Here is a 20,608-nt window from a genome sequence, read left to right as displayed (position 1 = left end):
ATTCACACACGTCCATATGAAACTGGTCTCCATTCGTTAACTATTCACACACACGTTCATATGAAACTGGACTCCATTCGTTAACTATTCACACACACGTCTATATGAAACTGGACTCCATTCGTTAACTATTCACACACGTCTATATGAAACTGGACTCCATTCGTTAACTATTCACACACGTCTATATGAAACTGGACTCCATTCGTTAACTATTCACACACACGTCTATATGAAACTGGACTCCATTCGTTAACTATTCACACACGTCTATATGAAACTGGACTCCATTCATTAACTATTCACACACATCTATATGAAACTGGACTCCATTCGTTAACTATTCACACACCACGTTCTTATGAAACTGGACTCCATTCGTTAACTATTCACACACGTCTATATGAAACTAGTCTCCATTCGTTAACTATTCACACACACGTCTATATGAAACTGGTCTCCATTCGTTAACTATTCACACACGTCTATATGAAACTGGTCTCCATTCGTTAACTATTCAGACACACGTCTATATGAAACTGGACTCCATTCGTTAACTATTCACACACACGTTCATATGAAACTGGTCTCCATTCGTTAACTATTCACACACACGTCTATATGAAACTGGTCTCCATTCGTTAACTATTCACACACGTCCATATGAAACTGGTCTCCATTCGTTAACTATTCACACACACGTTAATATGAAACTGGACTCCATTCGTTAACTATTCACACACGTCTATATGAAACTGGTCTCCATTCGTTAACTATTCACACACACGTCTATATGAAACTGGACTCCATTCGTTAACTATTCACACACGTCTATATGAAACTGGACTCCATTCGTTAACTAATCACACACGTCTATATGAAACTGGACTCCATTCGTTAACTATTCACACACGTCTATATGAAACTGCTCTCCATTCGTTAACTATTCACACACGTCTATATGAAACTGGACTCCATTCGTTAACTATTCACACACGTCTATATGAAACTGGTCTCCATTCGTTAACTATTCACACACACGTTCATATAAAACTGGACTCCATTCGTTAACTATTCACACACACGTCCATATGAAACTGGACTCCATTCGTTAACTATTCACACACGTTCATATCAAACTGGACTCCATTCGTTAACTATTCACACACGTCTATATGAAACTGGTCTCCATTCGTTAACTATTCACACACACGTCTATATGAAACTGGTCTCCATTCGTTAACTATTCACACACACGTCTATATGAAACTGGACTCCATTCGTTAACTATTCACACACACGTCTATATGAAACTGCTCTCCATTCGTTAACTATTCACACACACGTTCATATGAAACTGGACTCCATTCGTTAACTATTCACACACAACTATACGAAACTGGTCTCCATTCGTTAACTATTCACACACGTCTATATGAAACTGGTCTCCATTCGTTAACTATTCACACACACGTCTATATGAAACTGCTCTCCATTCGTTAACTATTCACACACGTCTATATGAAACTGGTCTCCATTCGTTAACTATTCACACACACGTTCATATGAAACTGGACTCCATTCGTTAACTATTCACACACACGTCCATATGAAACTGGACTCCATTCGTTAACTATTCACACACGTTCATATGAAACTGGACTCCATTCATTAACTATTCACACACGTCTATATGAAACTGGTCTCCATTCGTTAACTATTCACACACGTCTATATGAAACTGGTCTCCATTCGTTAACTATTGACACACACGTCCATATGAAACTGGACTCCATTCGTTAACTATTCACACACACGTCTATATGAAACTGGTCTCCATTCGTTAACTATTCACACACGTCCATATGAAACTGGTCTCCATTCGTTAACTATTCACACACACGTTCATATGAAACTGGACTCCATTCGTTAACTATTCACACACACGTCCATATGAAACTGGACTCCATTCGTTAACTATTCACACACGTTCATATGAAACTGGACTCCATTCATTAACTATTCACACACGTCTATATGAAACTGGTCTCCATTCGTTAACTATTCACACACGTCTATATGAAACTGGTCTCCATTCGTTAACTATTGACACACACGTCCATATGAAACTGGACTCCATTCGTTAACTATTCACACACACGTCTATATGAAACTGGTCTCCATTCGTTAACTATTCACACACGTCCATATGAAACTGGTCTCCATTCGTTAACTATTCACACACACGTCCATATGAAACTGGACTCCATTCGTTAACTATTCAAACACACGTCTATATGAAACTGGTCTCCATTCGTTAACTATTGACACACACGTCCATATGAAACTGGACTCCATTCGTTAACTATTCACACACACGTCTATATGAAACTGGTCTCCATTCGTTAACTATTCACACACACGTCTATATGAAACTGGTCTCCATTCGTTAACTATTCACACACACGTCTATATGAAACTGGACTCCATTCGTTAACTATTCACACACACGTCTATATGAAACTGGACTCCATTCGTTAACTATTCACACACACGTCTATATGAAACTGGTCTCCATTCGTTAACTATTGACACACACGTCCATATGAAACTGGACTCCATTCGTTAACTATTCACACACACGTCTATATGAAACTGGTCTCCATTCGTTAACTATTCACACACGTCCATATGAAACTGGTCTCCATTCGTTAACTATTCACACACACGTTCATATGAAACTGGACTCCATTCGTTAACTATTCACACACGTCCATATGAAACTGGTCTCCATTCGTTAACTATTCACACACATCTATATGAAACTGGACTCCATTCGTTAACTATTCACACACGTCCATATGAAACTGGACTCCATTCGTTAACTATTCACACACGTCTATATGAAACTGGACTCCATTCGTTAACTATTCACACACACGTCTATATGAAACTGGACTCCATTCGTTAACTATTCACACACGTCTATATGAAACTGGACTCCATTCATTAACTATTCACACACATCTATATGAAACTGGACTCCATTCGTTAACTATTCACACACCACGTTCTTATGAAACTGGACTCCATTCGTTAACTATTCACACACGTCTATATGAAACTAGTCTCCATTCGTTAACTATTCACACACACGTCTATATGAAACTGGTCTCCATTCGTTAACTATTCACACACGTCTATATGAAACTGGTCTCCATTCGTTAACTATTCAGACACACGTCTATATGAAACTGGACTCCATTCGTTAACTATTCACACACACGTTCATATGAAACTGGTCTCCATTCGTTAACTATTCACACACACGTCTATATGAAACTGGTCTCCATTCGTTAACTATTCACACACGTCCATATGAAACTGGTCTCCATTCGTTAACTATTCACACACACGTTAATATGAAACTGGACTCCATTCGTTAACTATTCACACACGTCTATATGAAACTGGTCTCCATTCGTTAACTATTCACACACACGTCTATATGAAACTGGACTCCATTCGTTAACTATTCACACACGTCTATATGAAACTGGACTCCATTCGTTAACTAATCACACACGTCTATATGAAACTGGACTCCATTCGTTAACTATTCACACACGTCTATATGAAACTGCTCTCCATTCGTTAACTATTCACACACGTCTATATGAAACTGGACTCCATTCGTTAACTATTCACACACGTCTATATGAAACTGGTCTCCATTCGTTAACTATTCACACACACGTTCATATAAAACTGGACTCCATTTGTTAACTATTCACACACACGTCCATATGAAACTGGACTCCATTCGTTAACTATTCACACACGTTCATATCAAACTGGACTCCATTCGTTAACTATTCACACACGTCTATATGAAACTGGTCTCCATTCGTTAACTATTCACACACACGTCTATATGAAACTGGTCTCCATTCGTTAACTATTCACACACACGTCTATATGAAACTGGACTCCATTCGTTAACTATTCACACACACGTCTATATGAAACTGCTCTCCATTCGTTAACTATTCACACACACGTTCATATGAAACTGGACTCCATTCGTTAACTATTCACACACAACTATACGAAACTGGTCTCCATTCGTTAACTATTCACACACGTCTATATGAAACTGGTCTCCATTCGTTAACTATTCACACACACGTCTATATGAAACTGCTCTCCATTCGTTAACTATTCACACACGTCTATATGAAACTGGTCTCCATTCGTTAACTATTCACACACACGTTCATATGAAACTGGACTCCATTCGTTAACTATTCACACACACGTCCATATGAAACTGGACTCCATTCGTTAACTATTCACACACGTTCATATGAAACTGGACTCCATTCATTAACTATTCACACACGTCTATATGAAACTGGTCTCCATTCGTTAACTATTCACACACGTCTATATGAAACTGGTCTCCATTCGTTAACTATTGACACACACGTCCATATGAAACTGGACTCCATTCGTTAACTATTCACACACACGTCTATATGAAACTGGTCTCCATTCGTTAACTATTCACACACGTCCATATGAAACTGGTCTCCATTCGTTAACTATTCACACACACGTTCATATGAAACTGGACTCCATTCGTTAACTATTCACACACACGTCCATATGAAACTGGACTCCATTCGTTAACTATTCACACACGTTCATATGAAACTGGACTCCATTCATTAACTATTCACACACGTCTATATGAAACTGGTCTCCATTCGTTAACTATTCACACACGTCTATATGAAACTGGTCTCCATTCGTTAACTATTGACACACACGTCCATATGAAACTGGACTCCATTCGTTAACTATTCACACACACGTCTATATGAAACTGGTCTCCATTCGTTAACTATTCACACACGTCCATATGAAACTGGTCTCCATTCGTTAACTATTCACACACACGTCCATATGAAACTGGACTCCATTCGTTAACTATTCAAACACACGTCTATATGAAACTGGTCTCCATTCGTTAACTATTGACACACACGTCCATATGAAACTGGACTCCATTCGTTAACTATTCACACACACGTCTATATGAAACTGGTCTCCATTCGTTAACTATTCACACACGTCCATATGAAACTGGTCTCCATTCGTTAACTATTCACACACACGTTCATATGAAACTGGACTCCATTCGTTAACTATTCACACATGTCCATATGAAACTGGTCTCCATTCGTTAACTATTCACACACGTCTATATGAAACTGGACTCCATTCGTTAACTATTCACACACACGTCCATATGAAACTGGACTCCATTCGTTAACTATTCACACACGTCTATATGAAACTGGACTCCATTCGTTAACTATTCACACACACGTCTATATGAAACTGGACTCCATTCGTTAACTATTCACACACACGTTCATATGAAACTGGACTCTATTCGTTAACTATTCACACACGTCTATATGAAACTGGACTCCATTCGTTAACTATTCACACACATCTATATGAAACTGGACTCCATTCGTTAACTATTCACACACGTCTATATGAAACTGGTCTCCATTCGTTAACTATTCACACACACGTCTATATGAAACTGGTCTCCATTCGTTAACTATTCACACACGTCTATATGAAACTGGTCTCCATTCGTTAACTATTCAGACGCACGTCTATATGAAACTGGTCTCCATTCGTTAACTATTTACACACACGTTCATATGAAACTGGACTCCATTCGTTAACTATTCACACACACGTCTATATGAAACTGGACTCCATTCGTTAACTATTCACACACGTCTATATGAAACTGCTCTCCATTCGTTAACTATTCACACACGTCTATATGAAACTGGACTCCATTCGTTAACTATTCACACACGTCTATATGAAACTGGTCTCCATTCGTTAACTATTCACACACACGTTCATATGAAACTGGACTCCATTTGTTAACTATTCACACACACGTCCATATGAAACTGGACTCCATTCGTTAACTTTTCACACACGTTCATATGAAACTGGACTCCATTCGTTAACTATTCACACACGTCTATATGAAACTGGACTCCATTCGTTAACTATTCACACACACGTCCGTATGAAACTGGACTCCATTCGTTAACTATTCACACACACGTCTATATGAAACTGGTCTCCATTCGTTAACTATTCACACACACGTCTATATGAAACTGGTCTCCATTCGATAACTATTCACACACGTCTATATGAAACTGGACTCCATTCGTTAACTATTCACACACACGTCCATATGAAACTGGACTCCATTCGTTAACTATTCACACACGTCTATATGAAACTGGACTCCATTCGTTAACTATTCACACACACGTCTATATGAAACTGGACTCCATTCGTTAACTATTCACACACGTCTATATGAAACTGGTCTCCATTCGTTAACTATTCACACACGTCTATATGAAACTGGACTCCATTCGTTAACTATACACACGTCTATATGAAACTGGACTCCATTCGTTAACTATTCACACACACGTTCATATGAAACTGGTCTCCATTCGTTAACTATTCACACACACGTCTATATGAAACTGGTCTCCATTCGTTAACTATTCACACACGTCCATATGAAACTGGACTCCATTCGTTAACTATTCACACACGTCTATATGAAACTGCTCTCCATTCGTTAACTATTCACACACGTCTATATGAAACTGGACTCCATTCGTTAACTATTCACACACGTCTATATGAAACTGGTCTCCATTCGTTAACTATTCACACACACGTTCATATGAAACTGGACTCCATTTGTTAACTATTCACACACACGTCCATATGAAACTGGACTCCATTCGTTAACTTTTCACACACGTTCATATGAAACTGGACTCCATTCGTTAACTATTCACACACGTCTATATGAAACTGGACTCCATTCGTTAACTATTCACACACACGTCCGTATGAAACTGGACTCCATTCGTTAACTATTCACACACACGTCTATATGAAACTGGTCTCCATTCGTTAACTATTCACACACACGTCTATATGAAACTGGTCTCCATTCGATAACTATTCACACACGTCTATATGAAACTGGACTCCATTCGTTAACTATTCACACACACGTCCATATGAAACTGGACTCCATTCGTTAACTATTCACACACGTCTATATGAAACTGGACTCCATTCGTTAACTATTCACACACACGTCTATATGAAACTGGACTCCATTCGTTAACTATTCACACACGTCTATATGAAACTGGTCTCCATTCGTTAACTATTCACACACGTCTATATGAAACTGGACTCCATTCGTTAACTATACACACGTCTATATGAAACTGGACTCCATTCGTTAACTATTCACACACACGTTCATATGAAACTGGTCTCCATTCGTTAACTATTCACACACACGTCTATATGAAACTGGTCTCCATTCGTTAACTATTCACACACGTCCATATGAAACTGGTCTCCATTCGTTAACTATTCACACACACGTTAATATGAAACTGGACTCCATTCGTTAACTATTCACACACGTCCATATGAAACTGGTCTCCATTCGTTAACTATTCACACACGTCTATATGAAACTGGACTCCATTCGTTAACTATTCACACACACGTCCATATGAAACTGGACTCCATTCGTTAACTATTCACACACGTCTATATGAAACTGGTCTCCATTCGTTAACTATTCACACACACGTCTATATGAAACTGGACTCCATTCGTTAACTATTCACACACGTCTATATGAAACTGGACTCCATTCGTTAACTATTCACACACGTCTATATGAAACTGGACTCCATTCGTTAACTATTCACACACGTCTATATGAAACTGCTCTCCATTCGTTAACTATTCACACACGTCTATATGAAACTGGACTCCATTCGTTAACTATTCACACACGTCTATATGAAACTGGTCTCCATTCGTTAACTATTCACACACACGTTCATATGAAACTGGACTCCATTTGTTAACTATTCACACACACGTCCATATGAAACTGGACTCCATTCGTTAACTATTCACACACGTTCATATCAAACTGGACTCCATTCGTTAACTATTCACACACGTCTATATGAAACTGGACTCCATTCGTTAACTATTCACACACACGTCCATATGAAACTGGACTCCATTCGTTAACTATTCACACACACGTCTATATGAAACTGGTCTCCATTCGTTAACTATTCACACACACGTCTATATGAAACTGGTCTCCATTCGTTAACTATTCACACACACGTCTATATGAAACTGGACTCCATTCGTTAACTATTCACACACACGTCTATATGAAACTGGACTCCATTCGTTAACTATTCACACACACGTCTATATGAAACTGGTCTCCATTCGTTAACTATTGACACACACGTCCATATGAAACTGGACTCCATTCGTTAACTATTCACACACACGTCTATATGAAACTGGTCTCCATTCGTTAACTATTCACACACGTCCATATGAAACTGGTCTCCATTCGTTAACTATTCACACACACGTTCATATGAAACTGGACTCCATTCGTTAACTATTCACACACGTCCATATGAAACTGGTCTCCATTCGTTAACTATTCACACACATCTATATGAAACTGGACTCCATTCGTTAACTATTCACACACGTCCATATGAAACTGGACTCCATTCGTTAACTATTCACACACGTCTATATTAAACTGGACTCCATTCGTTAACTATTCACACACACGTTCATATGAAACTGGACTCCATTCGTTAACTATTCACACACGTCTATATGAAACTGGACTCCATTCGTTAACTATTCACACACACGTCCATATGAAACTGGACTCCATTCGTTAACTATTCACACACACGTCTATATGAAACTGGACTCCATTCGTTAACTATTCACACACGTCTATATGAAACTGGACTCCATTCGTTAACTATTCACACACGTCTATATGAAACTGGACTCCATTCGTTAACTATTCACACACACGTCTATATGAAACTGGACTCCATTCGTTAACTATTCACACACGTCTATATGAAACTGGACTCCATTCATTAACTATTCACACACATGTATATGAAACTGGACTCCATTCGTTAACTATTCACACACACGTTCATATGAAACTGGACTCCATTCGTTAACTATTCACACACGTCTATATGAAACTGGACTCCATTCGTTAACTATTCACACGCACGTCTATATGAAACTGGTCTCCATTCGTTAACTATTCACACACCACGTTCTTATGAAACTGGACTCCATTCGTTAACTATTCACACACGTCCATATGAAACTGGTCTCCATTCGTTAACTATTCACACACACGTTAATATGAAACTGGACTCCATTCGTTAACTATTCACACACGTCCATATGAAACTGGTCTCCATTCGTTAACTATTCACACACGTCTATATGAAACTGGACTCCATTCGTTAACTATTCACACACACGTCCATATGAAACTGGACTCCATTCGTTAACTATTCACACACGTCTATATGAAACTGGTCTCCATTCGTTAACTATTCACACACACGTCTATATGAAACTGGACTCCATTCGTTAACTATTCACACACGTCTATATGAAACTGGACTCCATTCGTTAACTATTCACACACGTCTATATGAAACTGGACTCCATTCGTTAACTATTCACACACGTCTATATGAAACTGCTCTCCATTCGTTAACTATTCACACACGTCTATATGAAACTGGACTCCATTCGTTAACTATTCACACACGTCTATATGAAACTGGTCTCCATTCGTTAACTATTCACACACACGTTCATATGAAACTGGACTCCATTTGTTAACTATTCACACACACGTCCATATGAAACTGGACTCCATTCGTTAACTATTCACACACGTTCATATCAAACTGGACTCCATTCGTTAACTATTCACACACGTCTATATGAAACTGGACTCCATTCGTTAACTATTCACACACACGTCCATATGAAACTGGACTCCATTCGTTAACTATTCACACACACGTCTATATGAAACTGGTCTCCATTCGTTAACTATTCACACACACGTCTATATGAAACTGGTCTCCATTCGTTAACTATTCACACACACGTCTATATGAAACTGGACTCCATTCGTTAACTATTCACACACACGTCTATATGAAACTGGACTCCATTCGTTAACTATTCACACACACGTCTATATGAAACTGGTCTCCATTCGTTAACTATTGACACACACGTCCATATGAAACTGGACTCCATTCGTTAACTATTCACACACACGTCTATATGAAACTGGTCTCCATTCGTTAACTATTCACACACGTCCATATGAAACTGGTCTCCATTCGTTAACTATTCACACACACGTTCATATGAAACTGGACTCCATTCGTTAACTATTCACACACGTCCATATGAAACTGGTCTCCATTCGTTAACTATTCACACACATCTATATGAAACTGGACTCCATTCGTTAACTATTCACACACGTCCATATGAAACTGGACTCCATTCGTTAACTATTCACACACGTCTATATGAAACTGGACTCCATTCGTTAACTATTCACACACACGTTCATATGAAACTGGACTCCATTCGTTAACTATTCACACACGTCTATATGAAACTGGACTCCATTCGTTAACTATTCACACACACGTCCATATGAAACTGGACTCCATTCGTTAACTATTCACACACACGTCTATATGAAACTGGACTCCATTCGTTAACTATTCACACACGTCTATATGAAACTGGACTCCATTCGTTAACTATTCACACACGTCTATATGAAACTGGACTCCATTCGTTAACTATTCACACACACGTCTATATGAAACTGGACTCCATTCGTTAACTATTCACACACGTCTATATGAAACTGGACTCCATTCATTAACTATTCACACACATCTATATGAAACTGGACTCCATTCGTTAACTATTCACACACCACGTTCTTATGAAACTGGACTCCATTCGTTAACTATTCACACACGTCTATATGAAACTAGTCTCCATTCGTTAACTATTCACACACACGTCTATATGAAACTTGTCTCCATTCGTTAACTATTCACACACGTCTATATGAAACTGGTCTCCATTCGTTAACTATTCAGACACACGTCTATATGAAACTGGACTCCATTCGTTAACTATTCACACACACGTTCATATGAAACTGGTCTCCATTCGTTAACTATTCACACACACGTCTATATGAAACTGGTCTCCATTCGTTAACTATTCACACACGTCCATATGAAACTGGTCTCCATTCGTTAACTATTCACACACACGTTAATATGAAACTGGACTCCATTCGTTAACTATTCACACACGTCCATATGAAACTGGTCTCCATTCGTTAACTATTCACACACGTCTATATGAAACTGGACTCCATTCGTTAACTATTCACACACACGTCCATATGAAACTGGACTCCATTCGTTAACTATTCACACACGTCTATATGAAACTGGTCTCCATTCGTTAACTATTCACACACACGTCTATATGAAACTGGACTCCATTCGTTAACTATTCACACACGTCTATATGAAACTGGACTCCATTCGTTAACTATTCACACACGTCTATATGAAACTGGACTCCATTCGTTAACTATTCACACACGTCTATATGAAACTGCTCTCCATTCGTTAACTATTCACACACGTCTATATGAAACTGGACTCCATTCGTTAACTATTCACACACGTCTATATGAAACTGGTCTCCATTCGTTAACTATTCACACACACGTTCATATGAAACTGGACTCCATTTGTTAACTATTCACACACACGTCCATATGAAACTGGACTCCATTCGTTAACTATTCACACACACGTCTATATGAAACTGGTCTCCATTCGTTAACTATTGACACACACGTCCATATGAAACTGGACTCCATTCGTTAACTATTCACACACACGTCTATATGAAACTGGTCTCCATTCGTTAACTATTCACACACGTCCATATGAAACTGGTCTCCATTCGTTAACTATTCACACACACGTTCATATGAAACTGGACTCCATTCGTTAACTATTCACACACGTCCATATGAAACTGGTCTCCATTCGTTAACTATTCACACACATCTATATGAAACTGGACTCCATTCGTTAACTATTCACACACACGTTCATATGAAACTGGACTCCATTCGTTAACTATTCACACACACGTCCATATGAAACTGGACTCCATTCGTTAACTATTCACACACACGTCCATATGAAACTGGACTCCACTCGTTAACTATTCACACACTGTCATATGAAACTGGACTCCATTCGTTAACTATTCACACACACGTCCATATGAAACTGGACTCCATTCGTTAACTATTCACACACACGTCTATATGAAACTGGACTCCATTCGTTAACTATTCACACACGTCTATATGAAACTGGACTCCATTCGTTAACTATTCACACACGTCTATATGAAACTGGACTCCATTCGTTAACTATTCACACACACGTCTATATGAAACTGGACTCCATTCGTTAACTATTCACACACGTTTATATGAAACTGGACTCCATTCATTAACTATTCACACACATCTATATGAAACTGGACTCCATTCGTTAACTATTCACACACACGTTCATATGAAACTGGACTCCATTCGTTAACTATTCACACACGTCTATATGAAACTGGACTCCATTCGTTAACTATTCACACGCACGTCTATATGAAACTGGTCTCCATTCGTTAACTATTCACACACCACGTTCTTATGAAACTGGACTCCATTCGTTAACTATTCACACACGTCTATATGAAACTGGTCTCCATTCGTAAACTATTCACACACGTCTATATGAAACTGGACTCCATTCGTTAACTATTCACACACGTCTATATGAAACTGGTCTCCATTCGTTAACTATTCACACACACGTCTATATGAAACTGGACTCCATTCGTTAACTATTCACACACACGTCTATATGAAACTGGACTCCATTCGTTAACTATTCACACACACGTCTATATGAAACTGGACTCCATTCGTTAACTATTCACACACGTCTATATGAAACTGGACTCCATTCGTTAACTATTCACACACACGTCCATATGAAACTGGACTCTATTCGTTAACTAGTCACACACACGTCTATATGAAACTGGACTCCATTCGTTAACTATTCACACACGTTCATATGAAACTGGTCTCCATTCGTTAACTATTCACACACGTCCATATGAAACTGGACTCCATTCGTTAACTATTCACACACGTCTATATGAAACTGGTCTCCATTCGTTAACTATTCACACACACGTCTATATGAAACTGGACTCCATTCGTTAACTATTCACACACACGTCCATATGAAACTGGACTCTATTCGTTAACTATTCACACACACGTCTATATGAAACTGGACTCCATTCGTTAACTATTCACACACACGTCTATATGAAACTGGTCTCCATTCGTTAACTATTCACACACACGTTCATATGAAACTGGACTCCATTACTTCTGTTTCTGTACAGACAAATCACTTCTGTTTCAGTACAGACAAATCACTACTGTTTCTGTACAGACAAATCACTACTGTTTCAGTACAGACAAATCACTTCTGTTTCTGTACAGACAAATCACTTCTGTTTCAGTACAGACAAATCACTTCTGTTTCTGTACAGACAAATCACTTCTGTTTCAGTACAGACAAATCACTTCTGTTTCAGTACAGACAAATCACTACTGTTTCAGTACAGACAAATCACTACTGTTTCAGTACAGACAAATCACTACTGTTTCAGTACAGACAAATCACTACTGTTTCAGTACAGACAAATCACTACTGTTTCAGTACAACTCATCATGTCCATGTCTCTGTCCTGCAGGCGTGAGGATGTGTGGGCATGGCTGTCAGGCTCCCTGTTGCCAAGGTTACTGGATGGCCCCACCCTAATGCAGGAAACAGGAAGTGTGCTACTGGGCACGCCCAGACTACGACAGATACGAGACGGTGAGAATACAGTCCATTTCACTTTTCAGTTGGTCACACACATTCCTACACTCATACACACACACACACTAATTTAGCTTCCAGTAATTAATTGTTTATTCAGAAATCTTTCTAAACCTTGTATAGTTCGTCTGTCCTCTCCAGGTACCATCCATGGGGCAGGAGCAGCAGGCTGGGGAGAGGGGTTGACTGGCTCAGCAGTACACAGGAAGCTGACCCAGAACTGGACCTTACACACGGCTGATGACAACGGGTAAGGAGGAGGGAGGGAGGGAGGGAGGGAGGGAGGGAGGGAGGGAGGGAGGGAGGGAGGGAGAGAAATAGATGGGTTGATCCTCTTATGTCATTGCTGTCTTTCTTGAGCCTCTATTTCTCTCCCTTCCTCCCCTCTTTCCATCCCTCCTCTCTCTCTCCCTCTCCCAGGGCGTGGCGTTGGGGTCAGGTGATGGTGTACGGGAGCGGAGGTTTCGTCCAACAGCTGAACAGGAACATAGAGCAGACCAGAACATCACTACAGTACCTACAGCAGTTACACTGGATGGACCACATGTGAGAAGAGAGAGAGGGAGGGAACGGAGATTTCAGTGATGCCATTTGAATCTGAATTTGAGTGTCTGACTGTCAGTGTCTCTCTTTTTCTCTCTCTCTCTCCTCGTCTTCTCTCTCTCTCTCTCTCTCTCTCTGTGTGTGTGTGTTACCAGGACACGAGCTGTGTTTGTGGAGTTCTCTCTCTACAACACCAACACAGACCTTTTGGCCGTCTTCTCCTTCCTGTTTGAGTTCCCCGTCTCTGAGCACACTCAGTCCAGCCTCGACTTCTTGACCTTCCGCCTGCAGCCTATCACAGGCCTCGACCTGCAGCTGCAGCTCACGGTAACCCCTGGCAGCCACACAAAGACAGCTAGTGCTAGCCAATCACAGAATTGATATAGTAGAGGGGCGGGAGCAGTATCTTGGAACTAACCAATCATAGCATGGCTAGAGAATAATGAATACACCACTATATAATTACATTACCAACACATTGAATACACCACTAGATTATAATATCACCATACCAACACACTGAATACACCACTAGATTATAATATCACCATACCAACACACTGAATACACCACTAGATTATAATTTCAACACACTGAATACACCACTAGATTATAATATCACCATACCAACACACTGAATACACCACTAGATTAGAATATCACCATACCAACACACTGAATACACCACTAGATTATAATATCACCATACCAACACACTGAATACACCACTAGATTATAATATCACCATACCAACACACTGAATACACCACTAGATTATAATATCATCATACCAACACACTGAATACTCCAGGATCTAGGTTATTATATTACCATGGCAACAAAGGAAATACTGTCTGCAGACAAATAAATTCGTTCTCCATTTCTGTCTCTCTCTCTCTCCATATATCTCTCACTCTCCCTCCCTATCTCCTCTCCCCCTTCCCCTCCCTCTCTCCTCCTCTCAGATGCTTCTCTTCTCCCTAGTGGTGTACTTGTGTGTATGTGCAGTCCTGGACATGATGAGAGAGGGCTGGGTATACCTCCTGTGCCCGTGGCGGTTGCTGGGCGGGTGCAGCCTGGCGCTGGCAGCGTGTGTGTGTGGCCTCCACATCAGCCGATGTGCTGCCGCCGGGCGCCTGTGGGCGTCGTACCTGCGGCAACGAGACGGGTACACTGACTTCTACCCGCTGGCACGGCAGAGCCAAGCTTACACCCTGCTGTCTGCCATGCTCCTGTTCATACTGGTGTTGAAGGTACGGCGAGAGAGGGGGAGGGAGGGAGGGTGTTAGCTCTACTGCTGAAGGTCAGATTGAGAGAGAGGGGGAGGGAGGTGGTTAGCTCTACTGCTGAAGGTCAGATTGAGAGAGAGGGGGAGGGAGGGAGGGGGTTAGCTCTACTGCTGAAGGTCAGATTGAGAGAGAGGGGGAGGGAGGGGGTTAGCTCTACTGCTGAAGGTCAGATTGAGAGAGAGGGGGAGGGAGGGGGTTAGCTCTACTGCTGAAGGTCAGATTGAGAGAGAGAGGGGGAGGGAGGGGGTTAGCTCTACTGCTGAAGGTCAGATTGAGAGAGAGGGGGAGGGAGGGAGGGGGTTAGCTCTACTGCTGAAGGTCAGATTGAGAGAGAGGGGGAGGGAGGGGGTTAGCTCTACTGCTGAAGGTCAGATTGAGAGAGAGGGGGAGGGAGGGGGTTAGCTCTACTGCTGAAGGTCAGATTGAGAGAGAGAGGGGGAGGGAGGGGGTTAGCTCTACTGCTGAAGGTCAGATTGAGAGAGAGGGGGAGGGAGGGAGGGGGTTAGCTCTACTGCTGAAGGTCAGATTGAGAGAGAGGGGGAGGGAGGGAGGGGGTTAGCTCTACTGCTGAAGGTCAGATTGAGAGAGAGGGGGTGGGAGGGGGTTAGCTCTACTGCTGAAGGTCAGATTGAGAGAGAGGGGGAGGGAGGGGGTTAGCTCTACTGCTGAAGGTCAGATTGAGAGAGAGAGGGGGAGGGAGGGGGTTAGCTCTACTGCTGAAGGTCAGATTGAGAGAGAGGGGGAGGGAGGGAGGGGGTTAGCTCTACTGCTGAAGGTCAGATTGAGAGAGAGGGGGAGGGAGGGGGTTAGCTCTACTGCTGAAGGTCAGATTGAGAGAGAGGGGGAGGGAGGGGGTTAGCTCTACTGCTGAAGGTCAGATTGAGAGAGAGAGGGGGAGGGAGGGGGTTAGCTCTACTGCTGAAGGTCAGATTGAGAGAGAGGGGGAGGGAGGGAGGGGGTTAGCTCTACTGCTGAAGGTCAGATTGAGAGAGAGGGGGAGGGAGGGAGGGGGTTAGCTCTACTGCTGAAGGTCAGATTGAGAGAGAGGGGGAGGGAGGGAGGGGGTTAGCTCTACTGCTGAAGGTCAGATTGAGAGAGAGGGGGAGGGAGGGAGGGGGTTAGCTCTACTGCTGAAGGTCAGATTGAGAGAGAGGGGGAGGGAGGGAGGGGGTTAGCTCTACTGCTGAAGGTCAGATTGAGAGAGAGGGGGAGGGAGGGAGGGGGTTAGCTCTACTGCTGAAGGTCAGATTGAGAGAGAGGGGGAGGGAGGGAGGGGGTTAGCTCTACTGCTGAAGGTCAGATTGAGAGAGAGGGGGAGGGAGGGAGGTGGTTAGCTCTACTGCTGAAGGTCAGATTGAGAGAGAGGGGGAGGGAGGGAGGGGGTTAGCTCTACTGCTGAAGGTCAGATTGAGAGAGAGGGGGAGGGAGGGAGGGGGTTAGCTCTACTGCTGAAGGTCAGATTGAGAGAGAGGGGGAGGGAGGGAGGGGGTTAGCTCTACTGCTGAAGGTCAGATTGAGAGAGAGGGGGAGGGAGGGGGTTAGCTCTACTGCTGAAGGTCAGATTGAGAGAATGGATGGATCCAATGCAGACTTACCACACCGAAAAACTAATCTCTCTTTATCCCTCCCTCCCTCCCTCCCTCCCTCCCTCTCACCAGGCGTCCCACCAGTTGCGTTTCCTGAGGGAGTGGGCAGTGTTCGGCAGGGCTCTGAGACGTTCTGTCTGGGAACTGATAGGAACAGGTCTGGTCCTGCTGGTGCTGCTGCTGGCCTACTCACACACAGGACACCTGGTAATACACACACACACACACGCACGCACGCACGCACACACACACACACACACACACACACACACACACACACACACACACACACACACACACACACACACACACACACACACACACACACACACACACACACACACACACACACACACACACAAAGACACCTGGTAACACTCAAGTGGTGACCTGTATAATTCCTCTTCATTACCAGAAGCCCTTCTGTGGTAGAGAACAGCAGCATCTCGTCTAGTCAACAAGTGAAGTGACAGACTGACTGTACGCGGTTTGGTTGTTTCAATGTGTGAGGGGGAGAGAGAGAGAGAAGGGAGAGAGGGAGAGAGAGACAGGAGAGAAAGTTAGAGAGGAAGGGAGAGAGAAGGGAGGGAGAGAGAGAGGAGAGAAAGTTAGAGAGGAAGAGAGAGAGAAGGGGGAGAGAGAGAGAGGGAGAGAGAGAGAGATAATGTGAGCTGTTTGGCTCTTGTATCCATTCTCTCTCTTCCTCTTTCTCTCTCCTTTCTTACTGACATTCAGAGAGCTCTGTTGGATCAATCATACCCTGGGCTTTGTGTTGCCAAGCAGCATATTGACACATCATTCAGGCAGATGACTACTAGATGTGGGTGTGTGTGTGTCCAGCTGCATATTTACTCTGTCTGCTTCACTCACTGAGTCATGAGTGTCTATACTAAGTCTGTGTCCCAAATGGCACCCTATTCTGGATATAGTGCACTATGGGCCCTGGTCAGTAGTACAGTAACTAGGTGATGGAATGCAGCCTCAGTGTTCCATAGTGATAAACAGTATTGGAATGCAGCCTCAGTGTTCCATAGTGATGACAGTATTGGAATGCAGCCTCAGTGTTCCATAGTGATGAACAGTATTGGAATGCAGCCTCAGTGTTCCATAGTGATGACAGTATTGGAATGCAGCCTCAGTGTTCCATAGTGATGACAGTATTGGAATGCAGCCTCAGTGTTCCATAGTGATGACAGTATTGGAATGCAGCATCAGTGTTCCATAGTGATGACAGTATTGGAATGCAGCCTCAGTGTTCCATAGTGATGAACAGTATTGGAATGCAGCCTCAGTGTTCCATAGTGATGAGCAGTATTGGAATGCAGCCTCAGTGTTCCATAGTGATGACAGTATTGGAATGCAGCCTCAGTGTTCAATAGTGATGAGCAGTATTGGAATGCAGCATCAGTGTTCCATATTGATGATCAGTATTGGAATGCAGCATCAGTGTTCCATATTGATGATCAGTATTGGAATGCAGCCTCAGTGTTCCATAGTGATGACAGTATTGGAATGCAGCCTCAGTGTTCCATAGTGATGACAGTATTGGAATGCAGCCTCAGTGTTCCATAGTGATGAACAGTATTGGAATGCAGCCTCAGTGTTCCATAGTGATGGCAGTATTGGAATGCAGCCTCAGTGTTCCATAGTGGTGATCAGTATTGGAATGCAGCCTCAGTGTTCCTTAGTGATAAACAGTATTGGAATGCAGCCTCAGTGTTCCATAGTGATGACAGTATTGGAATTCAGCCTCAGTGTTCCTTAGTGATGAACAGTATTGGAATGCAGCCTCAGTGTTCCATAGTGATGAACTGTATTGGAATGCAGCCTCAGTGTTCCATAGTGATGAACAGTATTGGAATGCAGCCTCAGTGTTCCATAGTGATGAACAGTATTGGGATGCAGCCTCAGTGTTCCATAGTGATGACAGTATTGGAATGCAGCCTCAGTGTTCCATAGTGATGAACAGTATTGGAATGCAGCCTCAGTGTTCCATAGTGATGAACAGTATTGGGATGCAGCCTCAGTCTTCCATAGTGATGACAGTATTGGAATGCAGCCTCAGTGTTCCATAGTGATGACAGTATTGGAATGCAGCCTCAGTGTTCCTTAGTGATAAACAGTATTGGAATGCAGCCTCAGTGTTCCTTAGTGATGAACAGTATTGGAATGCAGTCTCAGTGTTCCATAGTGATGACAGTATTGGAATGCAGTCTCAGTGTTCCATAGTGATGACAGTATTGGAATGCAGCCTCAGTGTTCCATAGTGATGACAGTATTGGAATGCAGCCTCAGTGTTCCATAGTGATGACAGTATTGGAATGCAGCCTCAGTGTTCCATAGTGATGACAGTATTGGAATGCAGCCTCAGTGTTCCATAGTGATGACAGTATTGGAATGCAGCCTCAGTGTTCCATAGTGATGACAGTATTGGAATGCAGCCTCAGTGTTCCATAGTGATGACAGTATTGGAATGCAGCCTCAGTGTTCCATAGTGATGACAGTATTGGAATGCAGCCTCAGTGTTCCATAGTGATGACAGTATTGGAATGCAGCCTCAGTGTTCCATAGTGATGACAGTATTGGAATGCAGTACAACACTGTTTCATCACCTCTTAGTCCACAGGTTGGTTAGCAAAGACTTGGGTGAATACAAATCATAATCATCATTCCATATCTCACTTTTTTTCTCTCCCTCTCCAGCTCTTCCACTCCGTGATGGACGGATATGGCAGTGTGAGCTCCGCCTGCCTGTCGTTGCTAGGCGCTGGCGGGCGCGGCCTGTTGTCCTTGCGACCGTCGTCAACAACAACCGGCCCCTCTAGCTCCGCCTCCAGCCTGGTGTTCCACGCGAGCTTCGCCGTGCTGCGGCTGGCGTTGCTATGGCTGGTGACCTCTGCGTTGTTAAGGAACTATCGCCGGGCGCGGGCGGAGTTGTACCGCCCGGTGGTGGACCTACAGGACTATGAGATGGTGGAGCTGTTTCTACGACGACTGAAGATGTGGATGGGCCTCAGCCGCACCAAGGAGGTAGGAGCACTTCTTGTTTCAACTTCCTGTTTCATGTTTAGAGAGCTTCCTACTTCCTGAGGGCTTCCTGTTG

General features: G+C 42.4%; 1 protein-coding gene across 1 annotated transcript in view; it reads left to right on the top strand.

Moving 5' to 3' along the window:
- The window catches only part of LOC106591398 (polycystin-1), a 187,302-nt gene that overhangs the window by 162,170 nt on the left and 4,524 nt on the right, over positions 1-20,608 (top strand). Inside the window, exons 52-58 of the mRNA XM_082958430.1 lie at positions 13,960-14,084; positions 14,211-14,337; positions 14,508-14,633; positions 14,786-14,957; positions 15,596-15,883; positions 17,578-17,712; positions 20,209-20,535. Of these exons, the coding sequence (XP_082814556.1) occupies positions 13,960-14,084; positions 14,211-14,337; positions 14,508-14,633; positions 14,786-14,957; positions 15,596-15,883; positions 17,578-17,712; positions 20,209-20,535 (1,300 nt within the window). The remainder of the gene's footprint in view (positions 1-13,959; positions 14,085-14,210; positions 14,338-14,507; positions 14,634-14,785; positions 14,958-15,595; positions 15,884-17,577; positions 17,713-20,208; positions 20,536-20,608) is intronic.

The sequence above is a fragment of the Salmo salar genome, chromosome 12 (genome assembly GCF_965601325.2).
Source record: "Salmo salar chromosome 12, fSalSal1, whole genome shotgun sequence".
Classification (NCBI taxonomy): domain Eukaryota; kingdom Metazoa; phylum Chordata; class Actinopteri; order Salmoniformes; family Salmonidae; genus Salmo; species Salmo salar.
Note: the sequence above shows the minus strand (reverse complement) of the source record. Positions and strands in the feature narration are given on the sequence as shown.